This window comes from the organism of the source record quoted next, unplaced genomic scaffold (assembly GCF_019419815.1).
Source record: "Pyrus x bretschneideri cultivar Hongxiangsu unplaced genomic scaffold, Pyrus_bretschneideri_v1 Contig38, whole genome shotgun sequence".
Lineage (NCBI taxonomy): Eukaryota > Viridiplantae > Streptophyta > Magnoliopsida > Rosales > Rosaceae > Pyrus > Pyrus x bretschneideri.
In genome coordinates this window covers 3,590,786-3,611,383 of record NW_025999701.1, presented here as the reverse complement: position 1 = coordinate 3,611,383, position 20,598 = coordinate 3,590,786, and the positions used below count along the sequence as shown (strand labels likewise).

The 20,598-nt window shown below is 36.2% G+C and overlaps 1 protein-coding gene across 1 annotated transcript; it reads left to right on the top strand.

Annotated features, from left to right (window-relative positions):
- The first annotated feature begins 18,922 nt into the window (after window positions 1–18,922).
- Window positions 18,923–19,279, top strand: LOC125468414 (secreted RxLR effector protein 161-like). The gene has a single exon (XM_048564103.1). The coding sequence runs from the start codon at window positions 18,923–18,925 to the stop codon at window positions 19,277–19,279; it is 357 nt and encodes a 118-aa protein (XP_048420060.1).
- The last annotated feature ends 1,319 nt before the right edge of the window (window positions 19,280–20,598 follow it).

Below are 20,598 nucleotides of genomic sequence, written 5' to 3'. Positions count from 1 at the left end.
AATGACTGGTGGGTTAATATAGGAGCAACAAGGCATGTTTGTGTTGACTTGAATTTATTTGTTTCTTACCAACCAATTGATGGTGGAGAAAATTTGTACATGGGAAATGCAACTGTATCTGCCATTGTAGGGAATGGAAAAGTGACGCTCAAACTCACTTCTGGAAAAGAGCTATCATTCACCAATGTTCTGCATGTTCCTGATATTCACAAGAATCTAATTTCTGGATCACTTCTGAGTAACAAAGGTTTCAAATTAGTCCTTGAATCTGATAAGTTTGTAATCTCCAAGGGTGGGGTGTATGTGGGAAAAGGTTACCTGGCTGAGGGGCTCTTCAAATTGAATGTACTTTATGTTGATGCTATTAATAATAATAACAAGCCTAGTGCTTCTTCTGCTTACTTGATTGAGTCCTCTATATTATGGCATGCAAGATTAGGACATGTTAATTTTTGTTCTCTTCAAAGAATGGTTAACTTAGGCCTATTGCCCAAATGTTCCATGAACAAAGTATCTAAATACGAGATATGCACAAAATCAGGGGAAAAATCCAATGAAGTACGTGGTTTAATCCATAGTGATCTTTGTGATCCACACCAACTCGTGGAGGAAATAACTACTATATTTCTTTAATTGATGATTGCAGCAAGTACTTTTATATCTATATGATTCATAGCAAACATGAAGCTTTGAACATGTTTAACACATTTAAAGCCAAAGTCGAAAATCAACTAGACAAAAGAGTCTTAAGGTCAGATAGAGGTGGTGAATACGAATCTAATAACTTCGCATAATTTTGTTTGAAACATGGAATAATACATCGAAAACAACATCACCATATAATCCTCAACAAAACGGAGTGGCTAAATGTAAAACGGAGTGGCTAAATGTAAAAATCGAACATTGAAAGATATGATTAATTTCATGTTAAACAGCTCCAGTGCACCACTTAATTTATGGGGTGAGGCACTTCTTGTTGCCAACACAATATTGAACCGAATTCCACATAAGAAAACTAATCAATCTCATTATGAAATATAGAAAGGTAGGTTACCTACATATAAAACTTTGAAAGTGTAAGGTTGTCTTGCGAAAGTTCAAGTGCCTATTCAGAAAAGACAAAAACTTGGACCAAAAACAGTGGATTGTATATTTATTGGTCATGCCAATAATAGTTCATCATACAGATTTTTTGTTCATAAATCTGAAATTGCAGACATTCATGTAAATACAATACTTGAATTTGCAGAAGCTGAGTTCTTTGAGGAAATTTTCCTCGTAAAGATAGGTCATATGTTTTGAATAAAAGAGTACATGATGATACTACGAGAAATAATGATGATAATCACGCTTCAACTTCTAGAATCCAAAGCCAAGATTTGGAACCACGGAAGAGTAAAAGAGCAAAATTTACAAAAGGATTTTGGTCCTGATTTCCTCACTTATCTAACCGAAGAAGAGCCTCAAAATTAAAAGGCTGCATTAGAATCCTCTGAAGTACCTTATTGGAAAGAAGCTATTCAAAGTGAAATGGGATCCATCATGCAAAATAATACATGGAAATTGGTCACAAATGGATTTTCAAGAACAAATTGAGACCGGATGGTACCATAGACAAGTATAAAGCTCTTCTAGTTGCCAATAGGTATCATAAAAAAGAAGGACTTAACTACTTTGACACTTATTCACTTGTAGCTAGAATAACATCTATAAGGTTGACAATAGCTATAGCGTTTATTTACAATCTCGAGATACATCAAATGGATGTCAAGACTACATTTTGAAATGGTGAATTAGATGAAGAAATATATATGGAACAACCAGAAGGCTTCATTCTCAAAGGTCAATAAAAGAAAGTTTGCAAATTGATTAAGTCATTATATGGACTTAAACAAGCTCCTAAGCAATGGCATGAAAATTTGATCACAAAATGATCACAAATGGATTTGTAATCAATGAAAGTGATAAATGCATTTATGTTAAGCAAACGAAAAATGCTTGTGTTATTGTATGTCTATAGGTTGATGACATGCTCATAATGGGAACAAACAAAGATATGATTAACTCCACAAAGAAAATGCTAAATTCTAGCTTTGATATGAAAGATATAGGAATAGTTGATGTGATTCTTGCAGTTTTAATTCTAAGAAATTCAGATGGATATGTTCTAACTTAATCACATTATGTCGAAAGGGTTCTAAAAAGGTTTGGGCTAACTCCATTTGATCTCATTCATAAACTTACTAAAAACAAAGAAGAGAGCGTATCTCAATTGGAGTATACCCAAGGTATAGGTTGCTTGATGTACATTATGAATTGTTAAAGACCTGATCTCGCTTATTCAATAAGCCAATTAAGCAAGTATTCAAGTAATCCTTGAAGAGATCATTGGAATGCTTTAGTAAGGGTATTATGATACTTAAAGCATACAATAAACTATGGTTTGCATTACACTCAATATCCCCAAGTATTAGAAGGATATAGTGATGCAAATTGGATTTCAGGGAGCACAGACATTAAATCCACAAGTGGATATGTATTTACACTTGGTGGAGCAGCTATGTCATGGAAATCGTCTAAGCAAATGTGTATAGCACGTTCAACAATGGAATCAGGGTTTATAACCTTAGATGCAGCTACTGATGAAGCTGAATGGCTTAAAAAATTTCTAGAAAATATTCCATTATGGCCCAAACTTGTGACTGCAATATGTATACATTGTGACAACATGGCTGCTTAAAAACGCTGAATATAATGGGAAGTCGAGATATAAGGCGACGACATAGAACCATTAGACAGCTACTCAAGAATGGAACTATTTCCATAGACTCTATTAAATCTAAGGAGAACATTGCCGATCCTTTGACTAAAGGCCTACCCAAGGATCAAGTGGCATTTACATCGAGGGGAATGGGTTTAAAGCCAACTCAATGAGTTATAACTTGATGGAAACCTAACCTAGCTAATTGGAGATCCTATGGTCTAGGTTCAATAGGCAAAGCAGTTGAGGAAAACTCAAGGTAAGAAACACACAATCCTTACTCATTCCTATGATAGAAAACAGTGTGTTGCTTGTAAGACAAAGAGGGTGAATCGCTTTTCTTAATAATGCTAATATCTTATGGTTAAGATGAATAGAACAGAATGTTCTTGATTAACATTACCTATATGAGATTGATGTGGGGTCGCATCTTTGAGAATTGATATGGCTACAATTCTCTAAAGGTCTCATTAAATCAAAATATATGTTCAGGACCAAAAAGAACACAACTGTATGAATTGAAGTTGTAGACATCGAAATTTCGGTGAAACAAATGTTCACCAATGCATTAAAGTTTTGACGTGTCAAGGCATACATGGCATACGCCACGTGTTGTACAAATTGTACACATGGCGTGTGACTCAACAAAATAGGAAGAAATACCCTTGAAGGATTAAACAAGTTTTTCTTCTCATTTTTGGGCAATGACAAGGCAAGCACATTTCAATCCATTGAGGATCAAAACAAGTTTTTCTTCTCATTTGGGCAATGACAAAGCATACACATTTCAAGTTTAAAATGGTGTTAAGTGGGAAATTAGGCCATAAGTTACACCACTTCAAGTTTAAAATGGTATTAAGTGGGAAATTAGGCCATAAGTTACACCACTTCAATTTCAATATTGCATTAAGTGGGAAAATTAGGCAATGGTGCTTGGAAAGGAAAAAAATATTTTTGTGGTGGTGATTCATTCTCAAAGCCTATAAATAGGTTTCTCCATCAAGGTATCAAGCATCAAGGAATTCACAAATACATTTCTCTACTCCAAAATTAGAAGAGGAATTCCCCAAATCCTTGAAGCTTTGAAACTCCAAAGCTTCCAACCATCCAAATTCCCAAGAATTCCGAAGGATCAAGAAAGCTCTCTTCGTTCTTCGTCAAATCCTTCTTCAAGATCAAGCCCCAACGGCCCTTGAAGAATTTCCACCAACTCAAGATCAAGCCCCGACGGCCCTTGAAGAAAGTGTTCATTGTTCATCATCCGTTCATCCTTAGATCAAGCCCCGACGGCCCTTTGGATAAACAACCTCAACAAATCCACACATCCAATCGTTCTTCAAGATTAAGCCCCAACGGCCCTTGAAGATCCGCTCATCCATCAACCTTCAAGATCAAGCCCAAAAGCCCTTGAAGAAATCCACACAACCATTATTCAAGATCAAGCCCCGACGGCCCTTGAAGAAAGTGTTCATCCGTTCATCAACTGTTCACCCTTAGATCAAGCCCCGACAGCCCTTTGGATCAACAACCTCAACAAATCCACACATCCAATCGTTCTTCAAGATTAAGCCCCAACGGCCCTTGAAGATCCGCTCATCCATCAACCTTCAGATCAAGCCCAAAAGCCCTTGAAGAAATCTACACAACGATTATTCAAGATCAAGCCCAAAAGCCCTTGAAGAAATCTACACAACCATTATTCAAGATCAAGCCCCAACGGCCCTTGAAGAAAGCGTTCATCATTCATCATCCGTTCATCCTAAGATCAAGCCCCAACGGCCCTTTGGATCAACGACCTCAACAAACCCATACACCCATTCTTCAAGATCAAGCCCAATGCCCCTTGAAGATCCATTCATCAACTGTTCATCCTTAGATCAAGCCCCGACGGCCCCTTGGATCAACAAACAAATCCACACATCTATTCTTCAAGATCAAGCCCAAAAGCCCTTGAAGAAAACCAACTGTTCATTCAAGATCAAGCCTCGACGGCCCTTGAAGAAAACCAACCGTTCTTCAAGATCAAGCCCAAAAGCCCTTGAAGATCCGCTCATCCATCAACATTCAAGATCAAGCCCTGAAGGCCCTTGAAGAAACTTCCATCAACCTTCAAGATCAAAGCCACGAAGGCCCTTGAAGAAACTTACAACCGGTCATCCAAGATCAAGCCTCGACGGCCCTTGGATCAACAAATCTACATCTTACGGAGATCGAATCAGAGGACCAAATTTGAGAGAGATCGTAACCCCAAAATCATCAAACCAAAAAATATTATTTTGTACACGTTATTCTTGTTTCTTGTTTCAAGGAATTTTCGTGTTCACAGAAGTATGTCAAGATTTGGTATGTTTGATGCTTATTGTTTTGATTTACTACTAAGAATGATCAGTTCAAGATATTAAATTCACCACTTCATTAGGTAAATCCAATGAGTACTCACTAGAAAAGGTTCAAGTCCAAAAGACACCTATCCTGATGCGTATCATATCTAAGTTCTCTGCAAAGACATTACTAATTTAGTTAGTATCTTATTTTCTATTCAAATGTGGGGTATTGCTAGAGTTTGAATAGAAAATGTGGTGTATTGTTGGAACTTGTGAGGGACTATTGTCCCACATCGACCATACAGTCTATCTAATTCCCCTTCCAAAGTCATGAACCTTGGGCCTTGGACTTGGAAGGTTTGGGTGTATATATTAAATGTCAAAGATGGGCCTTGGAAGGTTCGGATGGACGAAAAACACAAGTACGATTTTTACATTTTTTATTTTAAGATTCAGATTTTTTTTTTCTTTTATTTATTTATTTTTACCGAAAGGAAGAATAAGACTGTTTACAAAAACAATTATATCCCTTCTGAAAGGATAAGAATGCACAACCATAACTGTTTAAAAATGCCATTTTATATATGGCTGTGATATCAAAAACGAAGAGATAATATCTAGATGGAACAGCTATAAGCGAGCTGCCGGTAACATTCGAGAAGTTGAGAGGCCTTACCTTGTTAAATCTGAAAGGGTGCAAGAACCTTCATTTGAGGCGTTCAAGCATCCTTGGTAGTTTGACATCTCTGAAAGATCTCAATTTGCAGGCTGCTCACATGTTGACCAACTGCCTGAAAACATAGGGAACTTGCAACATTCGGAGGAGCTTGATGCCTGTGACGGCGGCATAAGAAAAGTTCCCTCCTCCATTTCATGTCTGAACAAGCTTAAACTATTATATTTAAATAGATGTAAAGATGAGCAAATGGGTTTGCAGTTGCCTAACTCTTTCTCAGGTTTGTCCTCATTGTATAGATTAAATCTAGGTCAATGCGGTCTAGAGGAAGGAGCAATCCCTGATGATATTTTCTGCTTATCGTCATTGCTGTATTTGGATTTGAGGGAAAACAATTTTGTGAGCTTACCTAGAGGCATTTCTCCCTGAGCTTAGGCAACTTTCCTTGTTTAGGTGCAGCAATCTAGAGTCGTTACCAAAAACTCTTCCCATCCAAACTGACAGACGTAGAAGCTTCTGAGTGCCGACTGTTGAAAAATTGTTCCAAGTCATTTCACAATACAGACTTCGATAACGGTTTCTGCTACATAAATTGCGGAAAATCTTACGAGAGTGAAGATCCCCTAGTTCTTCAAAAGTTCAATAACTTCAGAAAGGGGTCGTGTGGACTTTTGTTGTTATGAGCCACGAGGCGGGCGATTTGCAGGGCAGTTGAATACAGAAAGTAGGCTCAACGAATAGACCTGATCTGAAAGTAAACGGGTGCGGAGTACAACTAATATACCAAAAAGATGCTGCAACATTTGTGCACAATTTATCAGAATCTGCTAATGGACATCTGGATTTGAGTTTTAGTAGACATTGTAAGGGAATATTGGATTGGGCAATGAAGCTGAAAGCTCTGGTATGGTGACAGTACTTTACTACGATCTACGGGATCTAGGATCAACTTCAACTCTGAATCAAGGACGCAGTAGGTAAAGTACTACTTACTCTAACATCGAGCAATCAAATGGGAAGTTAAGCCTGGTTGTTAGAACCAATCAAATGTTAAGTATATATTATACAACAATTTGCACAGTTTTATTTCGAATGGAAAAACTCAATAACAAATACAATATATTAAAACATAAACACTTAGTGTAATTATATATAAAATCACAAATCACTGACTTGTTCTTTGAAGATAGAGGCTTGCAGAAGCAATCTCCTAAGACCCGTTCATTTTTATCTTTAAGAACGGTTAGTATATATGTATTATCACATGAAAAATAATAATAACAAAATAATTTACCTACATGCAAAATAAAAGAATGTAGATTGATTGCACACTCTATATAATAATAACAAAATGTGGCTAGTATATATGTATTATCACATGAAAAATAATTTACCTACAAAATAAATAAATGTTTTTAGCCAATTGATTCAAAATTAATTAATTACATATTATTTTACATAAAAATATAGATAAATTATATACACCCGAGCCTAAGAGCCCCAAGGCCCATCTTTCAGAAATACAATATATTAAAAACTCAATAATATAGAGGCTTGCAGAAGTAATCACTGACTTGTTCTTTGAAGATAGAGGCTTGCAGAAGCAATCTCCTAAGACCCGTTCATTTTTATCTTTAAGAACGGTTACAACCGTTCATGTGATTGGTTTTATCATTTCAGAAAAAAAAAAAAAAAAAAAAAAACTGAATGAAAAAATCAAAAACGTAAAAATGATACTTGGGTTTTTCGTCCATCCGAGCCTAAGAGCCCCAAGGCCCATCTTTGACATTTAATATATACACCCAAACTCTCCAAGTCTAAGGCCCAAGGTCCATGGTTTTGGCCCAAGAGTTGTTGTAAAGGGTGTATGGGCGATGTGGGACTGGCAGTCCCACATAACACAGGTTTCCAACACTGGTTTGGTACTGAGGTTATTCTGAAAAAAACTAGTATAAAAAAAAAGCTGAAAGCTGTTTTTGTGTTTGGTAAACATTCAGCTTCAGTTTTTTTTCACAGTTTTGAATGAAAAAAAGCCAAAAACAAGAAGCTGCAAAACCCAGCTTTGAAAAACCAGCTTCTTTTCACATCTGTTTTACATAAAAGTTTACCAAACACTATAATACTGCTTTTTTTTGTTTTGAAAAGCACATTTACAAAAAAATTTACTCAATACTCTGCTGCTTTATTTCACAGCTGCTTATTCTCACAGCACAATAGAAGCAGTTTTTTTTCAAAGTACAGCAATACCAGCACTGTATGAGGTCTCTCTCTCTCTCTCTCTCTCTCTGTCTCTAAATAATTTATTCTGAAAATATGAGCACACCCCTTAGAATTCAATTTTCTTTAACTAAAACCCATCATGGTAAGTTTCTCTAACAAAAACCCAATGACTAGGCTCCAACTAAGTAATATCCATAATTAAGTTTGACTTGGCAAAATTTGTATTTGTTGATGTCTAAATTACCCTTAATAACACTTACTTTGGGTCTCTCACTTATTATCTACATTTTATTTTACATTATTTCATTCAATTAAATGTCTTCAAATACCTTATGGAGATTTGGAAAAAAAGTTAAATGTCATGATTCATATGCATTTAATAACAAAAATTTACATGATACCAATGTTCCTTATATATTTGTTTTCACATGATGCTAACAAGTAAATTAGTATATCCTACAAATATCAAAAAGTTATTTTATTCAAAATTATCAATATTTTAAATATAAAATAGGTAAATTATTTTGCACAACATATATATAATAACAATATAAGTTCCTAGTAAATTATGTAATGATACATGCAAAATAATTTACCTACAAAATAAATAAATATTTTTTATTCAAAATTAATTAAATACCAATATTTTGCAAATATATATATATATATAACAATTTACCTACATGCAAAATAATTTACCTACAAAATAAAAGAATGTAGATTGATTGCACACTCTATATAATAATAACAAAATGTGGCTAGTATATATGTATTATCACATGAAAAATAATTTACCTACAAAATAAATAAATGTTTTTAGCCAATTGATTCAAAATTAATTAATTACATATTATTTTACATAAAAATATAGATAAATTATATACACCCGAGCCTAAGAGCCCCAAGGCCCATCTTTCAGAAATACAATATATTAAAAACTCAATAATATAGAGGCTTGCAGAAGTAATCACTGACTTGTTCTTTGAAGATAGAGGCTTGCAGAAGCAATCTCCTAAGACCCGTTCATTTTTATCTTTAAGAACGGTTACAACCGTTCATGTGATTGGTTTTATCATTTCAGAAAAAAAAAAAAAAAAAAAAAAACTGAATGAAAAAATCAAAACGTAAAAATGATACTTGGGTTTTTCGTCCATCCGAGCCTAAGAGCCCCAAGGCCCATCTTTGACATTTAATATATACACCCAAACTCTCCAAGTCTAAGGCCCAAGGTCCATGGTTTTGGCCCAAGAGTTGTTGTAAAGGGTGTATGGGCGATGTGGGACTGGCAGTCCCACATAACACAGGTTTCCAACACTGGTTTGGTACTGAGGTTATTCTGAAAAAAACTAGTATAAAAAAAAAGCTGAAAGCTGTTTTTGTGTTTGGTAAACATTCAGCTTCAGTTTTTTTTCACAGTTTTGAATGAAAAAAAGCCAAAAACAAGAAGCTGCAAAACCCAGCTTTGAAAAACCAGCTTCTTTTCACATCTGTTTTACATAAAAGTTTACCAAACACTATAATACTGCTTTTTTTTTGTTTTGAAAAGCACATTTACAAAAAAATTTACTCAATACTCTGCTGCTTTATTTCACAGCTGCTTATTCTCACAGCACAATAGAAGCAGTTTTTTTTCAAAGTACAGCAATACCAGCACTGTATGAGGTCTCTCTCTCTCTCTCTAAATAATTTATTTGTATATGTACTGTGTAGGGATGCAATGGACTCGAGAAGAATTTTCATTTTATTTTTTCTTGTCCTATAATTTCAGGCTGGTTCTTCCATCACTATGCTGGAGACGTAGCACTTTGTCGCCTACCTCGAGACTTATATCATGACAAGAGATAGGTAGGATCCGAACTATTACCACAATCCTCTCCATTCTGCACTGCTCCATGTTGATTTTTGTTGGAAGTCAAAAGCAAAATCAATGCCAATAGGAATAAATGCCAGTAGTTGAAATTATTAGCTGCACAACTTTCTTTTATAGCTTGTATGTTTTTAATATTCTGCAAGCTGTCTTGTTTGTTTTCAACAGCGGCAACCATATACTTTTGCATGGATAGCATTCAATGCTATGTTTAGAAAGTATTGTAAAATATCTATAAGAGAGATGTCTATGTACGTTTGAAACCCATTCCAGCAATAGAGTAGAAAACTCTTTAAGGGTGTATTTACTAATCCATAATTAAATTGAAAGTATTTGAATTGAGAAGGAAATAAAATGAGACGGAATCAGAATCAAATTCATGTTGAAGTTGTTTACTAAAATTGTCTGGAATCGGAATAGAATTCCATAAAACTGTTTACTAATTCAGCAGAATCAGAATATAAACCACTATGATTACTAAAATGCCCTTGTCACAAATCAAATATTTTATATACTTTTTTAATAAAATTTGATATAGTATATAATAGTAAGAAAAAATTAAATTGCTTTTTTTTATTTCATAGACACACTAAAATGATTTTGTTTATTTTTTATTTTTTATAAATTTAAGTATTTACTTTAATATCTAAATTTTCTTGCTCAAGTTGTAGTTTCTTCTCTTCAGCATATGTATGGAGTTGCGCATAATGTGAGTCTAGGGTTAAGGATAATCTTGGAAATAATGAATATAAGTGAGGGCATAAAGGAAAAAAAAATTATCATTCCAATTGCTCGTGCAATCCAGAATCCAAATACCTTCTCTATGTTGGGAACCCCATGCACTTTTGATTCCTCCCAATTTTCGTAAACACATGTATAATCCGTAATCAGAATGGGATTCCTTATTCTCATTCCGATTATGGGTTAGTAAACACACTATAAATATATCAAGTGCATGTTTTCCAAAAAGCTTGCTGCTTCTTTCTTTTCTTTTGTCCAGCTACGTAAAAAGATAAACAGTTGAATATCAGAGTGCAGGACGAACAAGATTAAGAAGAATATTATTAAACAAACAAGAATGCCGAAACGGCTACAGAATCCTAAGAGACTACATCGTGACTAACTTGTTTCTCAAACTAAATTACAAGCAATATTTATAGAGAACTAAACCCAAGAAACACTAACTTGGATGGGCTAAGCCCAAACCCTAAACTAACAAGAAACCCTAAATACTAATATTTTCCAACACCCCCCGTCAAACTCATGGCGGTAAACAACATGACTTTGCCAACAAGCAGATGCGGATGTAAGCTCCATTATGCTAATTTCCAATGCCAATTCCAATATGAAATTCCATCAGTGCAAGTGCAAATTTCCAATGCAAGTGCCAGTGCAAGATTCCAATGCCAGTACCAGTGCAAGAGTCCAATGCCAGTACCAGTGCAAGATTCCCATACTAGTGCCAGTGCAAGATTCCATGCCAGTGCCAGTGCACACAAATACCATTACGATACTTTGACTCAATTCTTGGGTTTGGGGTTGGTCAGACAACAAGTTCGTGGGTTATGTTGCACAGCGGTGTGGCGGGTCAAGCTGCAGATAAAGGTGGTCCAAGAAGGAGACGAACTCTATCCTAGTTTGTGGTTCTCAGGTCTGGGCTTCGTCAAAACCAGTGGTGAGCATGAGATTGCTAGGGATACAAGTCAGACGCCGGAGTACAGGACAATAACGAACGACAAACAATGAACAACGACAATTTGTTTTTTGTTTTTTGTTTTACTTCAACGAATTTATCTAAACTGGAACAATCAAATAGCAAAAGACGACAGCAAACTAACATGGGACATACAAGAGCAGATTAAATCCCAAAGGATCAAAAACTGCTCTGATACCAAGTTGAATATCAGAGTGCGCGACGAACAAGACTAAGAAAAATATTATTAAACAAACTAGAATGACACGCCCTGATCCCGATGTCTGAGGGACATCACGATGGCCACGTGCTAGCCGACACTTGAGGGTGACGCAAGCCATTTAATGAATGCATATGCTAAGAACACGTAAAACATGCGTATAAATTTCGCTGCAACTAACCAAATAATATATATTCAATTGCCAATAATGATAAAGATAATGATAGTGCATGGCATGTTCAGAGCATACATCTAATTCAGACTACAACGGAATGTGCTATTACAATGATGTCAAAGCAGAGATGATGGCACAATATCACTAGTAAGGGAATGCCTCGTAGCTCAGGTCATATGCCTAGTTCCTATGTCCTGGAGGGGCGCAAAACAAACATGAGTGGACCAAGCTGATATATATATATATATATATATATAATAGTGAAACAGTTATCAACATACTAACCCCCAAAGTTTTATGAAAACTCGATAGCATAATATGTAATAGGTTTTTCTGAAAACCCTAGCATGCCATAAAACCTTCATAAAACATATATCGTATAGTGTGCTACGTAGTGGTATCATAGTGACCCGTGGTACTACATTTCCCAGCCCGAAGCCAACAACTATATCTCCTAGCCTGAAGCCAACAATTATATCTCCTGACCCGAAACCAATATACAAGTATCTTCACCCGTAGGCAGAACAGTGACCACTAGATAAGTACAAAAAGATTGAATATAATCTTTCCAAAGCATAATACATATATCTCAAAACATCTTCATAGCATATAGTCATCCATTATATATACTACAAAGAAGTGTAGAAAACATGTTCATATATAGTATATAGTCATCCATCATATATGCTACAAAGAACATAAGTTCGATCAAGTATGGTAATCCAAAATATTCTTAGTCAAGCATGATAATCATAAAGTGTAAATCTAATTTACTCATAAAACGTAACCATTAAATCATGCTTTTGGAAAGGGTCCACTCACAGATACTCCGTCGTTGAAAAGCCGTACGAAATAGGAAGAATGGAATCGCCGTTAATAATCGCACCTAAGCACATAAAAGGTCCAATTAATAAAACTCTAATCAAACGATTAAGTTTCCAAAAATGGACATCATAAAAGGATTTAGGACGTCGAAAAACATAAAAAGGGGACCTTAGGTACCCCCATACGCAGCCACAAACGCTCTCACGCCTTATCGCAAGATGGCGGCTTTGGCAACCACGAGCCGCCACGCGCTGGAAAAAGTCATCGGAAAAGTCGCTCACGCTAGCACTGGCTCGGCCTCACAGGTGCCCACACGCTGGCCTACACGTGGATCCTGTTGGGTTGGGCCAGATCCGGGTTTGGGCCTTGGTTTGGTTCCTAGGCTTGGGTTTCTTGGGCTGAAGGCCTAGGCTCGCACGGCTTGAAGGCCTAGGTTTCTAAGGGTTTTGGGTTGCGTTTAAAAAGGGTTTAGGTTTGGGGTTTCACAGGCCTTGGACTTGAAAGCCCAATCCAAAGGTCTTAGGCCCAAAGGCCTTGGATGAGTTCCTAAAGGTTTCGAGTATAGGTCGTTTGACCCGTTTTTCTTCGAAAATGAAGGTCGGAGCCTCCCAAGCTTCGATTGACACCGTCTCACCGTTCTAACCTACGATCCACCCCTAAAATTGAAGATACGAGAGAGGGGAAGAGATTCGTACTTGTGATGCACACTGAGGTAGCCGAAATCTGGGTTTGAGTACCACGGCTCGCCGGGGGTTCTCTGTGCTCCATAGAGACAAAGAGGGAAAGAGTTAGCATGGTGATGGTGGTGGTGTTGCCATCGTTGTTGTGGTGTGATTAGGTGTGTGGGTGTTTCCGAGAAGGGGAGAAGAAGAGAGAAAGCTCAGGGAGAAGAGGGAAAACTGAAGGGATGGGTTAGGGGGCTGCCACGTGGCAAGCAGAGAGAGGGAGATAACTTAAGAGAATCCTAAAATAGGGATCCGGATAGGGTAGGAATGAGGGGTTAAAATATAATTTCATATAATTTTAAGAAAAATGGGGAATTCCATAAAAACTCGGGGGTGGGGTTTCATAGAGAATGCCAAAACGGCTACAGAATCCTAAGAGAATACATCGTGACTAACTTGTTTTTCAAACTAAATTACAAGCAATATTTATAGAGAACTAAACCTAAGAAACTTTAACTCGGATGGGCTAGGTCCAAATCCTAAGCTAACAAGCAAAACCTAAATACTAAAATAAACCTAAATACTAATATTTTCCAACAGAAACAGGTGAATGGTGTGATAAAGTTAGAAAACCTATAACCCACGAGTTGGTATTGAGTCAGCAAACTTTGAAAAACCAACAGATTTTTGTTCCCCTGGAAGTCGTATAATGCATAGGTGTATCAAAACACACAGTTACCTTGGACAAAAGCAACTAGTTGTATTGCACATCCTATGTGCATGTTTTTCACAACATAAGTTGAATCAATGTCAAGGTGTTAGCGCTTTGTTTAGAACCAGTACCCCAGACGTGGAAGTTGAAGTGCAGGAGCCGTCTGGTATACAAGCAAGACTAAGAAGAATTAATCAAAGTATTAGTAATTGAATCCAAATTCAAGCAACCACTATAAGTTTGTGAGTGTCAAGGAGAATGACTTCTTGTTCTTGACAAACTTTAACTTAGTTTATGAGTTATCACGTTGAGAAAATCACGTTCTTATTTGGCTAAGAATAAGAGTCCTAATAACATGCAATTATATTCAAGTAACCTTATTATGTTTTGACAAGAGTTCAATACCAAGTAGGACTATATAAAAACCCTAATTAATATGGAATATCCTGGGTATCAGTTGATAGGCCTGATATTAAGGATGATTGGGTATATATTAGGAGGTCACTGCACTCACAACGCTTATCCCTTTTGAGTGTCACCTTATTCTAAGCTGGAACTTCTGGATGTTGAGTGTAGAAGATCTCCTGTTCATTTTCTGCAGCAATGGCGAGTTCTTCTTCAGGTAAGCATGTGCAAGTTGTAATATATATGTGGTTCCATGCATGCAGTGTCTTTAATGGCTTACAAGTGGTATCAGAGCACACACTGTTGTGTTTAGAATCCTTATAAGCACAAGAATATAATTAACAAAGTTCATGATCCTGATAAAAGACTTCCGCATATTGAAACAGATATAATTGTTGCCTATTACCAATATACACCATGTTATTAAACTAACATCTTAATTCACTTATACACACACATATGTGTGTGTGTGTGTGTGTGTGTGTGTGTGTGTGTGTGTGTGTGTGTGTGTGAATGTGTACATATATATACTTGTTCTGCAAAATTTTATTTGTAGGAAAGCGAAGGAGTATCTCCAGACCTTGGAGAACCAAAACCAAATGATTTGTTGTCACTAAATGACTTGACAGATAAATCTCTTTTGAAAGATAAATCTCTTTTGGTGTATAAGTGAGATGCAAAAATTAATATTGATGCAATTTTATCTGCTCAAAAGTGTTAAAATTGTGTCACAAATATGAATTTTTGTATTTCAGTTGTGCAAACCCTTATATAATCAATTTTTGATCGAAGGATGTGACTGGAATTATATGATTTTTGATACCATTAATTGTTCATATTTTGAACTTTCAATGATGAGCTTATGAGAATAAATAATGAACATTTATGGTTGATGCAGCTATGACTTCTCTTAACTTCTCCAACATTGAAACCCTAACTAGTTCCAACTATAAGAAGTGGAAAGAAGAAATGGAGATAGCCCTTGGCGTGATGGACTTTGACTTGGCCTTGAGAGAAGACAAACCTACTGCACTAACTAATACAAGCACAGTAGAACAAAGATTGAAGTTTGCTCAATCAGACGCTCAATCGGAGAAGGCAAATAGAATGGCTCTTATGATTATGAGGAGGGACAAGCAATGTGAAAGGTGGCATTCCAAAGAGTGACAGTGCAAAAGAGTTTTTCGATGCAATGGGAAACAAGTTCAAGGAATCTGAGAAAGCTGAGACTGGGACTTTTCTCACAAAACTGACATCCATGAAGTTCGATGGTGTTGGTAGTGTGAAAGAACATATTCTGAAAATCTCAGACATAGCATAGAAGTTGAAAGACCTTGAACATCCATTAACATCAGTTTTTAGTGTATATGGCATTAAACACCTTACATGCACAGTATGGCAAGTTGAAAGTGTCATACAACACTCAGAAAGCAACCTGGCACATCGATGATTTAATTTCCATGTATGCACGTGAAGAGTTGAGGCTATCAACTAATAAAGTGGAGGTTGTGAATCTTGTTTACACTGCAAAGGGTAAACATGTTGCAATTGATCAGTCATCTGTGGCTGCTGGTAAGCAGAAGAAAAAATCAAAATTTTCTTCTTTTAAAAAATGCTAACCCCCTTGAACGATCACAAAAGTTTAAAGTTACTCCTGAAGCACCAAAGGCTTGTTATTTCTATAAACAAGTTGGTCATCCAAGGAAAGATTGCACTGGTTTAAAAAATTGGCTTGTTAAAAAAGGTAATGAAATCAATGTTTATGTTTGTTTCAAGTCAAATTTAATTTATGTTCCTCCTTTTAGTTGGTGGTTTGATACTGGTTGCTCAACTCACATTACAAATACCATGCAGGGCTTCTCAAAACTAAAGGAGAGGAATAATGAAGTTGACAATGTTTTTGTTGGAAATGGGAGCAAAGTAGCAGTCAAGTCCATTGGATGTGTTTCTTTAAAGCTTTCTTCTGGTTTCATTTTGTTTTTAAGTCTAGTACTCTATGTACCTTCTATGAGAAGGAATTTGATTTCAACTTCTAAGTTAGTTAAATTAAGTTATACTTTTATTGGAGACAATGAAAGTGTTAGACTTTTTCATTCGAATAAATTGGATACTTTGCTTGGTTATGCCTTCCTTAATGTTGATTTGTGGCAATTACAATGTGATTATTTACATGAATGCTTTACAGTATGTCATATTGGTTCCAAAAGACTATTTAAAAATTAAAATTCCCCCTCACTTTGGCATAAAAGACTCGGCCACATATCCAAGGAAAGACTTGTGATTTTAACAAAACAAAATCTCATAGCAAATCTTGATTTTGAAAGACTCCAAACTTGTATCAATTGTTTCAAAGGAAAAATGACCAATACCGAAAATTAGGATCCACAAGAAGCAACCAACTTTTAGAAATAATAAACACAGATGTGTGTGGCCCCTTCCCAAATAAAACAATCTGTGGTAATTCGTATTTTGTCACATTCATTGACGATTGTTTGAGATATTGTTATGTGTTTCTTATATCTGAAAAGTCTTCTGTTCTTGATTGTTTTAAATTATACAAAATTGAAGTTGAAAACCAACTTGAAAACAACATTAAAATAGTGAGACCTGATAGGGCTGGTGAGTATTTTGGAAAGTTATGGAAACTAGACAACATAAGGGAGCCTTTGCATCTTACCTTGAAGCATCAGGATTGTTGCTCAGTATACTACTCCAGGGACTCCACATCAAAATGGAGTGGCAGAAAGAAAAAATAGGACCTTGAAAGACATGATTCGATCCATGTTTTTGAGGTCTAAACTTCCAATTTTTGTGTGGGGAGAAGCACTCAAAACAGCCAACTATACACTCATAGGGTTCCAAGCAAGTCTGTCAAAGTTATACCTTTTGAAGCTTGGACAGGTAGGAGGAAAGGTTTCAATCATTTCCATGTCTGGGGATGTAGGGCTGAGGCATGTTTTTACAACCCTCAAGAGAGAGAGTTATATCTGAGAACTGTGAGTTGCAAGTTTATTAGATATGCTGACAAATCTAAGGGTTTTAAATTCTATTGTCCTGATTCTCACACTAGAATTTAGGAGACCAACAATGCAAAATTCATTGAAGATCTGGAAGAAGGAATAGTGCAACACAGCAGCTCATATTTTGAATAAATTGGAAACGATCTTGATCAGCATCCTGCAACAATTGATGCATTGTTGCTTGTGAATTAAGAAAATTCATTTTCTCTCCCCATTGTTCTCCAAGATGCTCAGCCAGTGAATACTACATTTATTCCAGAAGTAGTGCAATCACTAGTTCATGAATACAACCCTGAACAACAAGTCCCTGAGCCTATTGTTGCTCAGCCTTTTCAACAGGTGCAGCTGCCTATTGGACAGTCAAACAGGCAAAGAAAACCTGTGATCCTACATGATTTTGTGTATTTGCAAGATAATGACTACAATATTAGAGATGATGATGATCCTTTCACTTTTAATCAAGCTGTCAGCACCCCGATAGCAAATTTATGTCATGCTGTAATGATTGAAGAGCTTGCAGCTATGGAAAAAAACAAAGTTTGGGCATTGCTGCCACTTCCATGTAATGCCAAACCCAATGGCTGCAAGTGGGTGTTCAAAACCAAAAGAAATGCAGTGGAGAAGGTTGAAAGAGATAAAGCTAGACTCATAGCTAAGTGTTTCACACAAAGAGAAGGCATTGACTATAAAGAAACCTTCTCACCAGTTTCATCCAAAGACTACTTGAGGGTGATTATGGCTTTAATAGCCCATTTCAACTTGGAATTACATCAAATGGATGTCAAGTCAGCTTTCCTTAACGATGATTTGCTCGAAGAAATAGTAATGGTTTAGCCACCAAGTTTTGTGGAGAAAGGGAAGGAGTCTATGGTCTGTAAACTTAATAAATGGGTTAAAACAATCATCCAGGCAGTGGTACATCAGATTTGACCAACTTGTTTCTGTTTTTGGTTTTGAAGAAAACAAGATTGATGACTGTATATATCTCAAGGTCTATGGCACGAAATTCATATTTTTGGTATTATATGTGGATGATATTTTGTTAGCTAGCTTAGACTTAACTCTCTTGCACATAACTAAAAGTTTTTATATGAAAGACCTTGGTGAGGCGCATTTTGTTCTTGGCATTGAAATTGAGTGAGATAGATCCAAGAGAATGCTAAGATTGTCCCAAAAGACCTATATTGACAGAATCATGAAGAGATTCAACATGGAAAAATGTACAAGTGGCGAGCTTCCCATTGCAAAGGGTGACAAGCTAAGCACTAATCAATGCCTTAAAAATGATCTTGAGAAGAATGGAAAGATAAGCCTTATGCTTCACTTGTTGGTAGTATCATGTATGCTAAAGTGTGCACAATGCCTGATTTGGGGTTTGTAGTTAGTGTTCGAGGGCATTTTCAGTCTAATACTAGGAATTCTCACTGGGCTGCAGCAAAGAAAGTACTCAGGTACTTAAAAAGAACAAGAAATGTTGCAGTGGTATATCAACTTGAGAATTTGGAAATGGTGGCTTATTCTGATTCAGACTTAGCTGGCTATGTTGATGATAGAAAATCTACAAGTGGATATGTTTTTCTTCTTGTTGATGGTGCAGTCTCGTGGAAGAGTTCCAAGCAAAAAGTGATTGCTTCCTCAACTATAACGTTGAATTTATTGGTTGTTACACTGCAACCAAACAAGCAATCTAGTTGGGAAATTTTATCATGGGATTGAAGGTTGTAGATTCAATTGAAATACCTATAACTATTTATTGTGACAATAAGGCTGCAATTTTCTTCTCCAAAACAACAAGAGGTCTATCACTTGTAGACTAATGAACATAAAGTATTTGCGTGTGAGAGATGAAGTCAGAAAAGGGTTAATCAACCTAGTTCATATAGGGACTAATTCTATGACAACTGATCTAATAACTAAGGGCTTACCAATGGGAGTGTTCAAGAAACATGTCTACAATATGGGAATGTGAGGATTTTAATTCTGTTAATGAGTGGGAGTAGTACACCCATTTGTTGTTTTCTGTTATGTTTCATTTTGCTTAATTGGATGTTTTCATTATGTTTTGCTCTCATATTATCTTATTGAAATACTATGAGCCATGCTTTTGCATGAGGCTTAATTCAATGCTCATGACTTACATACTTGTGACAATAAAATGCACATGTAAGAGGAATTACATACAACATCGAAGCTATAAGTGACAGGTTGTTAAAGGTTTAATTGCAACTTCTGGGGACTCAGTGATCACCTTAATCTTAACCAATGTAATGTCATTCTTCTTGGACACTCAAGTGGGAGAATGTAAGTTTGTGAGTGTCATGGAGAATGACTTCTTGTTCTCGACAAACTTGTAACTCAGTTTATGAGTTATCACGTCAAGAAAATCACATTCTTATTTGGCTATAAGATTAAGAGTCCTAACATGCAATTATATTCAAGTAACCTTATTATGTTTTGACAAGAGTTCAATACCAAGTAGGACTATATAGAAACCCTAATTATATGGAATATCCTGGGCATCAGTTGATAAGCTTGATATTAAGGGTGATTGGCTATATATATTAGGAGGTCCCTACGCTCACAACATCTATGCCTTTTTGAGTGTAACCCTATTCTAAGCTGGAACTTTTGGTTGTTGAGTGTAGAAGATCTCCTTTTCATTTTCTGCAGCAATGGCGAGTTCTTCTTCAGGTAAGCATACTTCCTTTACGTATGCATGTTGTAATATATATGTGGTTCTATGCATGCAGTATCTTTAATGGCTTACAACCACTCCCTCTACTTTATGTACAGGCACGAACATATGTTGAAAACATGGTGGAAAGTCCACTTCGTGAAGCTTTAACGGTTCAACGTGATGCACTAATACCTCAATCCAGGTTTATTCTTAAGAATTTTTTTATTTAAACACCACTCTTATCTTAGTTCACCCCACGCTTTAATTTCATATTTTCGTCTTTTCTCCCAAAATTGCTCCTATTTAATACTATCACATCCACACCCACACCACTTTTAACCAGAGAGAGAGAAACAAA